Source organism: Pezoporus flaviventris, unplaced genomic scaffold (assembly GCF_033815535.1).
Source record: "Pezoporus flaviventris isolate CSIRO_AGI_PZ_B2104156 unplaced genomic scaffold, CSIRO_AGI_Pfla_v1 ptg000002l, whole genome shotgun sequence".
NCBI classification, from domain to species: Eukaryota; Metazoa; Chordata; class Aves; order Psittaciformes; family Psittacidae; genus Pezoporus; species Pezoporus flaviventris.
The window spans coordinates 37,689,582-37,698,135 of record NW_026892550.1 but is presented as its reverse complement, the minus strand read 5'-3'; the positions used below and the strand labels follow the sequence as shown (position 1 = coordinate 37,698,135).

At 38.8% G+C, this 8,554-nt stretch overlaps 1 protein-coding gene across 1 annotated transcript in view; it reads left to right on the top strand.

Annotated features, from left to right (window-relative positions):
* The window catches only part of PALLD (palladin, cytoskeletal associated protein), a 194,792-nt gene continuing 186,238 nt past the window's right edge, over window positions 1-8,554 (top strand). Inside the window, exons 1-2 of the mRNA XM_061475141.1 lie at window positions 1-156; window positions 3,127-4,176. Of these exons, the coding sequence (XP_061331125.1) occupies window positions 3,128-4,176 (1,049 nt within the window). The 5' untranslated portion in view covers window positions 1-156; window position 3,127. The remainder of the gene's footprint in view (window positions 157-3,126; window positions 4,177-8,554) is intronic.

The window sequence follows — 8,554 nt, the reverse complement described above, 5'->3', positions numbered from 1 at the left end:
AGGCCACAGTCTTCTTGATGCTTACAGAGGACCAAGCAATCTTTAGTGAATAGCTGGAGCAACTTCAAGCCAACTTAGATACAGAAAGAAAAAAAGCCATCTTTACCTGCTATTAATTATACTTGAGACTCTGCGTATTGGTCTGTTCATTATAAGGTCTGTCTTGTATTTTCTGCTAAATTTAATTACTGTACTTTGGGGAGTAATTTTGCAGGATTTCAAAAGTCAGAGGAAAAATATGTGTTTGTTTTAAAAGATCTCGCTAGATAAATGTATCTTCCTTCATATTATTTCTTTGATCAGATTGGCCTTAGGTCATATTTTTTTTAAGTAATAATTTTCATTGGACAGGTTTCACAAATTCAGGATGTGTATACTTCTCTTGTAATGAGTCCTTTGATTTTCTGTGGTTTTCCATATTTCATTATTTATCTCTTGAATACCTTAATTTGGTTAATTATTCAAATGTTTTCTGAGATTATTATAATCCAGTACATTTTGAATTTACTATTTACCATGTTCTTCCATAGAGCATCTATATTATTTTCTGAACAAATACTTAAATAGCATAATACTAAAATCTGTGTTTACTTGTGAGTAATTTTTAAACATATAACAAATAGGACCTCCAGAACGGTTTATACATAATAATGCTGGAAGTGTAGCTAAACACTGATCTGCATGCAACATTGTATTTTATGTTTGTGTCTTTAAATGCTATAGTATATTCCTTTCTAGGTTACCTAATGAGTAATGATGATGAAAACTGTTATAAATACTTTGTAGTCTAGCTTGGAGAAGCTGGAAATAGCACTTGAAATTTCTAATTATGATCTTATATGCTACTTGATAGGGTTAGTGATACTTCATCTCCAGTTTGCTGTGGTTACAAGTTGCTCTAAAAGAATAGTTGCTTTATGTATTACAGTGTGGCTGAAAAAAAGTCTTATAACTGGAAGCTTCCATTCAGCTGTCTAAAGCTAGACATATAAATCCTTATTTAGGCACCAGACCTTTCTCACTAAGAAGACTTATCAGCATTAGAAATTGCCAGTAATCAGAACATTTTTAAATTAGTCATTATCTAAACACACAGCTACAGATTGATTTACTTAAATTTAGACACTGGGCTTTAATAATTATATATAGCCATTATATTTTTCTAATGATAAAGCTGAGTATAAGGGGGAGGTATGCTAATTCATATTACATTCATTTTAATCATGATGTTGGGTGACTAGCAATTGGTAAGATTGCCCTCAACTGTAAACCATTGAAACACCAGAGCAACTTGGTGTTGAAAGTCAGAGAAGTTTATGTGAATATGTAATATATCCCTTTGAGATGTGATCAAGCTAGGAACCAGTATAAATCAGATTTAAATAAAGATGTCATTTGAACACAGATATTTATGAGTTACCTAAACAGTAAACTAGCCCCTTTGTTCATTTGAATACAGTGCTGAAAAATAAGGTGAAGAAGACAGCAACCCTCCAGGTTTAACCCTTTGTTTCCTGGCATTCATCCAGTCTATGCTTTAACAGCTGAGCCTCTAGACCAACTGTTTGCTTGGCTTCTCAGATTCATTCTTTAAAGCTGCTATGTGGTAGTCAGTTATACTGTATATACGTTTTCAGATTTTGTTGAAAGAGATTGTCATGGCAGCTAAATTTGTTGCCCTGTAAACACAAATGAAAGATAGATGTAATCCCAGCAAAGAATAAACCTATCGTGGTATTCTATAAAAACACATAAAATCCTAAAATGTTTTATTTTCCTCATACTTCTCTTTTATGTATTGAGTTGTAATCTGTTGGCAAGAGAAGCAGGCACATCAGGAGATGCATATGCCAGGCCAAGAATTCCAAGAATCTATCAGTCAGTTAAAGACTACATGCTGGGTAAGCCCCGGTGAAGTGACTAAAGGTAATTGGAGCTTGCATGAGCTGATGTAAAATACATCCAAGTACATCTCATAACTGTCAAGCCGCTTATCGATCAGTGAGGAAATACTTTGGACCGTTGAGAGAATATATAGTATTTTTTAAAATCTTGTACAGATTAACCAAATGAATCTCATAGAAACTATGATAAAAAGGAAAATTTTCAGGGTTAATTAAAACCACTGATGTTCAACTTAATTAAATGCTTTGCAAGAAGCAGCAATTAGTTTTAAGATAGATCACCTACAATCTAGTGACCAGCAGGACAAATAAATTTAAAAGAGAGAGTTTCAGGCAGATCCTTCCCTTGGGAAAAGACTGGTTTCCCTGATGTCGTGTTTCCTGCTTTTTCTGCCTTTACAGAGACAGAGAACATGCGTCCTCATTCTGAAATCATGTGGAAAAACTGGAGATGTATAGTTGCTTCTGTACTTTGTGAAACTGGTACAGAATATATATTATACACTTATATGGTGCAGGGTGGTACATAGGTTGTGAAATCTATTTCTTTAGTGATTTATTTTTAGCATGTGATAGTTTGAGATTCCACTTACCAGTGTTAAGGAAAATGCTACTAAATTGTATTGAAAGGTAACAATTTAAAAACAATAGCACAAGAAGTAAAATAATATTAAACACTTGCCAACATTAAACAGAAATGATAACTTGGGAGATTTTAATCCAAACATCTGTGTGTAGATTCTCGTAATGCTTTCAACTACTACAATATTTTTCCCTCTCAGAATTTGCTGGTTTAGCACCTGTAAGGCAGTGTTATAGCAAAGAGAAAAGTAATTATATTCCCCAGATCATCATAAGCCTAAAACCAGAAAAAAATTAAGTGTAATAGCATTGATGTGAAATAATACATCAGATGTGAAATAACAGATCACTCAAATTGCTCCAGTGGAACTGAGTTTGTGCTCAGCAATATATGAAGGATGGCTTCATAGTTCTGAAGGAAGAAGCATGAGAAATATGATCTTGAGCGCTCTCATTTCCACCTAGACAATTTGCAGCCCTGGCCCATTCTAATAGAAACCAAGGTTTACAGTAACTATTTCATGCACTGTTGTGTTCTGCTCTTCTCCCAGTTTTGTGTCTAGCTTATGGGAACGAGGATATAACCGAGGTTTTTCACTGAGAAGTTTTTTCATTAAGGAGTTGCATTTGTGTCTTCCAGCATGCAAGACAGAAGCTGTGGGCAGGCATTACCTCTTTCTTTAATGCTGAAGGAGGCTTACTGTGCAGAGAGAGGCATCAACAAGGGATATCCTGAAAATATGTCAGAAGCTTCATCTTACCATGACTTTTTCTCTGATTCCCTGTCAGACATACAGAATGGGGACTTTTCAAATGAACTTTCTGCCTTCCTTACCCAGGAAGAGATGTGTAAGAGCCTTGACATAGCTCAGGAAGCTATTGCCAATTCCATGAAGGAGGATCAGAATGCAGCACCAGACTTTAATCATTATTTCAACACCTCTCTTTCTAGCACTTCAGAAACTGCTTCTTTCAGAGCTACCAAACTGCATGAGCAAGATGCTTTACAGAGGCCTCAAGCAGGCAGTCTGAATTCATGTGCTGCAAGTCATATTCTCCCAAGCAATCAGAAAGAGCAACCCAGCACACCTCAAACAGCAGGTAGTTTTATCACAGTTTCCAGGAAGCAAGCAAGCACCTCACCTTTGCTAAATGCTAGTCCCAGCTTCATTAAAAGCCTGAAACATTCAAAAAAGGATAATGGTCCAGGTGTACCTAAGACAAGCCCTAAGTCTGACTCATCAGCCCAGAGAGAAGTTCCTTTCAGGAGCAAGCTGTGTGACAAAGCTGCCACATTTATAGAGGAACTGTCACCTATATTTAGACAGGCATCAGAGACAAGAGGCCGAAGTCCTGATGGGGACTCTTCTTCTCCAGATAGTGGATACCTGTCTCCTAAAAAGAGGCAACTAGCTGAAAGTACCTCCATGAACCAGGAGTTTGACAAGACATATCAAGAGGCTGAGCCTGAGGCAAAATTACCTGAAGTTCATCTTAATGGAGAACACTTTTCTGAAAGGGAGAGCATCACTCAGAGTGAAACAGTCCTTTGCTACCCCTTCATCAACACTGCAGAGAATCAATTTTCACCACCTCAATTCACTCAGAAGCTCCGGAGCCAGGAAATTGCTGAAGGAAACAAAGTATTGCTGGAGTGCAGAGTTGCTGGCAATCCAGTCCCTGATGTCAGGTATGTGCATGCCTTTTATGCTTTTTAACTAAGTCACCGGATATCATCATCTTCTGATTGTAGAACATAAACTAAGGACCGGTATCATAGTGGACTTGCTTAAAGGTAGTCATGTAAGAACAGCGGATCATGCAGTGTTAGTGCATGGGGATTCTGATCTCGTTAGTTCTCTCGAGTGTCTCATTGTTTTCTGCTTGGAAATGAAGTCCTTGATTCAAGAGCCATATTGCAAAATTAGGAATGGAATTTGCTCTGATAAGATTTTGTGTGACTGGTAACCTCATTAATCTAGGTAAAAGGCTCGCAATTTGCCCCTGAAGAGCATATATCAGGCAATTGATACTGGTTTTCTGTCAATTAGAGTGTCTCCAAGCACCATACCAATGGGATTTGGAGTCTATACTATGAGATAACCTGATTTTTTCTAAGCCTAGCCAAATATCCTCTTGTGTAAGACATTTCTAGAAGACATTAAGAACCCATATCAAAATTTCTTTCAAATATTTACAGAGATGTTTATTTGTATTTGCTTTTGTTCGATGACAAAACATGAAAGTAACTGCTGCATAAGTTTGGTTTAGGTGTTTTGGGTTTTTTATTATTACTAATTCATAATTCTTTCCACTGTTTTCCTTTCCTTCTAAAACCAATAGAAATTAAAGTCATCCAGCACTGCACACTGTTTTGCCACTTCACAGGTCTGAGACAGTGCTGATACACTTGCTTATCACACACAGAGGTAGACTGTACCTCTAGCTTATATATTTCCTCACAACCTACTTTGGTTTAAAGTCAACTAAGCATATTTGATATTCTCAAAGGAAAATTTTGTCCAAAAAGTCCTATTTGGACGGGAGGGAATTCATAGTTCCACTCTGAGAACTTCCTATAAGTTTAGTTACATCTGAAGACAACATAATTCTTTAAAAGTTCACATTTCCTTAAAGGAACATATAAATCACTTTCCTGTAACATCTGTTGTGCCTTAGATTTCTTCTTATCTCCTGCTATGAAGTCAACAAGATTGAAAAACTACAGCTTTGAAAAGTCAGGTTATGGCTGTATGTGCTTATATATGCATGAAAATTTACATTGAAAAATCATTACAGTGAAAAATTACATTGTAGGAAGTAGCTCCAGAGGGTCTTGTTGGTGGCTGTTGAAGACAACAATATTGCCTTTATCCTTATCTGAGTGTCCAGTAAAATGTATCCCAGACAAGCTGAATATTGAGAAACTGAAATTTTTATGGGGTCAAACAATCATTTATAGAGACATCAAGCGTGTTCAGTTTTTTTTATATATAAAGTGGAAGAAGTTGTACCTTAACACACTGACTACGTTGGTTATGTACTCAAGTTTAGATTGTGCTACAATGGAAGCCAGCTGATCTTACAAACTAGGACAAGCTGTAAATCTATGCTAAAGAGAGGACTTATATTATGAGCATTGCCAGAAGGCCAGGAAGCTTACCCCAAAAATAGAATTGTAATGCTTAAATTTGTAATGCCCATCAAGCAATATGACAGCCAAGTCATGTCATTAATAGTAGTTTGGTTGGGGGTTTGTTTTTGTTTTTTTTTTGTTTTTCTTTGTTCTAATATCTGCTTGGAAAAAAGGACAAAAATCACAGTTACGGGTGCAAAAGACTTCCAGTTCTTCTTCAGACTTTCATGAAACAGGAAAGGGGAATTGAAGAAGTCACAGAGTTATGACAGGCAGGGAATCCTCCTTCTTGTGTTTCTTCTCTTAGATTCTTCTTTCCCTCTCAATAAGATATTGCAGCCTGCCTGATGTGGACGCTAGGGCAAGACAAGCTGTTAACTTCTAGTAATTCTTTTGTTGTTGTTGGGTTAGGTAATATGACAACTAACATACTGGTACTGGTAATTTTGAGTTGTGAAACAGAGTAATAGCAGCTGACAGAGGACCCTTGGAGGAAAAAAACCTAGAACCAACCTGCTAATCAATAGTAAAGACCTTGTCACTTAATTTTACCCATCTGTAGGTTAGATATTTAACCTGACCAAGTCACCCGAAACTCCATCTGCAGTCACTAGACAAAAGCACATGCCTCATCTCTATGCCAGAAGATGGCACAGGAAGAAAGAGTTGCTCTGCAATTCATATCTACAGCTAATGCAACTACAAGAAAAAAAACCCTGAACTTACTTGGCTTTCTTACAAGTGAGAATTCAACATGATACCTATTACCTCAAAGGAGCTTAGTTTTTCTACTGTGTGAATTTTGAAAACACTTCCATAGCTTGAACCTCAAACTTAGTAAGAAAATTTCTTGCTAAGAAAGTGGGAGAGGAAGATTTTTTTTTTCCAGCATACTACTTATCAAGTCATTAATAAGCCCATTTAGGTACTGAGAGTCAGTCTGAGACAATACCCTTTTACTACAATGAAACACTGTTTCTGCTGGCTTTAATGTTTTTAACCACTATGGTTGATCCTGACTGGACTCCAGATGCCACCAAAGCTGGTCTGTCACTCCCCCTCAGCTGGACAGTGAAAGGCTTGTGAGTTGACATAAGGATGGGGAGATCACTTAGTATTTGCCATCACAGACAAAACAGACTCAACTTGGGGAAATTAGTTTAATTCATTACCAGTCAAATCAGAGTAGGGTAATAAGAAATAAAAGCCAAATCTTAAAAACACCTTCCCCTCACTCCTCCCTTCTTCCCAGGCTTAACTTCGAATTCTCAGCCTCCTCCCCACACAGTGGTACAGGGGGATGGGGAATGTGGGTTGTGGGCAGTTCATCACGTTGTCTCTGTCACTCATTCCTCCTCAAGGGGAGAACTCATGCTCTTCCCCTGCTCCTGGGTTCATCCCACAGGATACAGTCCTTCATGAACTTCCTCAATGTGGGTCCTTCCCATGGGCTACTTGAACTGCTCCAGCATGGGTCCCTTCCATGGGGTGCAGTCCTTCAGGAACAGAGAGTTCCGGTGTGGGTCCCCCATGGGGTCACTGTCATGTCAGGACCCTGCTCCAGCACGGGCTTCCCTCAGGCTTACAGCCTCCTTTGGGACACATTTCCCTACTCTGGCCTAGGATCCTCCAGGGGCTGCAGGTGGATATCAGTTCCACCGTGGACCTCCTTGAGCTGCAGAGGGACAGCCTTCCTCACCATAGTCTTCACCACAGGCTGCAGGTGAACTGCTGTGCTGATGCATGGAGTGCCTCCTTCCTTCTCCCCCTCCTTCATGGACCTTGGTGTCAGCAGGTGTTTCTCTCACATATTCTCACTCCTCTCTCCTGCTGCAATTGCTCATGCCCAGTAACTTTTCCCCCTTCTTAAAACTGTTATCCCAGAGGCACTGCCACCATTGTTGATGGGCTCAGCCTTGGCCATCGGCTGGTTCATCTTGGCTCTATTGGACATGGTGAAGCTTCTAAACAGCTTCTCACAGAAGCCGTGCCTGTAGCCTGTCCAAAACCTTACTACACAAACCCAGTGCAACTACCATCAGGCTATTATGCTTTTAACATATATTTCAGACCTACTGAGTTACAAAAGGTATTCTGGGGAGTAAAAATGATTTAATGTACTTTTATGGTCCACCTTTGAATTGGTTTTAGTTAGTAATTATTAATAATTATCTGGCAGCAGGAGATTTGTGAATATACTTAAAGTTAGTTACTGGTAAAAATCACTTTTCTGACGTTTCCTAAAAATACATTTCCACTTTAGTCTCCATTTCATTATGGATATCAAAGAGAGGCACAGTTGTAGCTCAAAAACTACTCATTTTGTCAATACAATTCTGCGCCGTGACCTTTCTGTAATGACGCTGACTTGTCTGAAGAGGTCACTCGCACACAGCACGGGCAGGGTTCTCGCAGGCTGGATATCTTCTGGGCGCGGAGCTGCGCAAGGGGGAAGTATAGAGCACTTCGCCTATTGCGTTGTTGCGGGGCCCATAGAACGAAGGCGGTTAAGTGACTGGGATAAGCGTGTAAGGACATGGCAAATACTTGGCTGCTGTTTGGGTAAGACGCCAAAGTCCTGTCTCGAATCCTGGGGAAAGAAGGGGGTTCCTTCCTTTAGAAGTTAGGAAAGCATGCAGAAAAATTAGTAGGGGATTACTGGATTCTAAATTATAATAACATTCCTAGAAACTTTAAAACAGTTAGCTGTTATCACCTGGGAATATCATTACTCCTCTTTCTGGAGCTGAAAGGGATTTTTGTGGTATATCCTGAGTATCCAGTAAATAGCCAATATGCTGCAGTAGGAAAGACAAGCCTATTTAAAACTGATGAGGTGTTTCAGAGCTAGTGAAGAATGTTTGCTGTTTGTTCCACTTTCAGGAACGTTTCTGTAAATTTGTATGGATAGGGGAAAAAAAAAAAAGGCAAA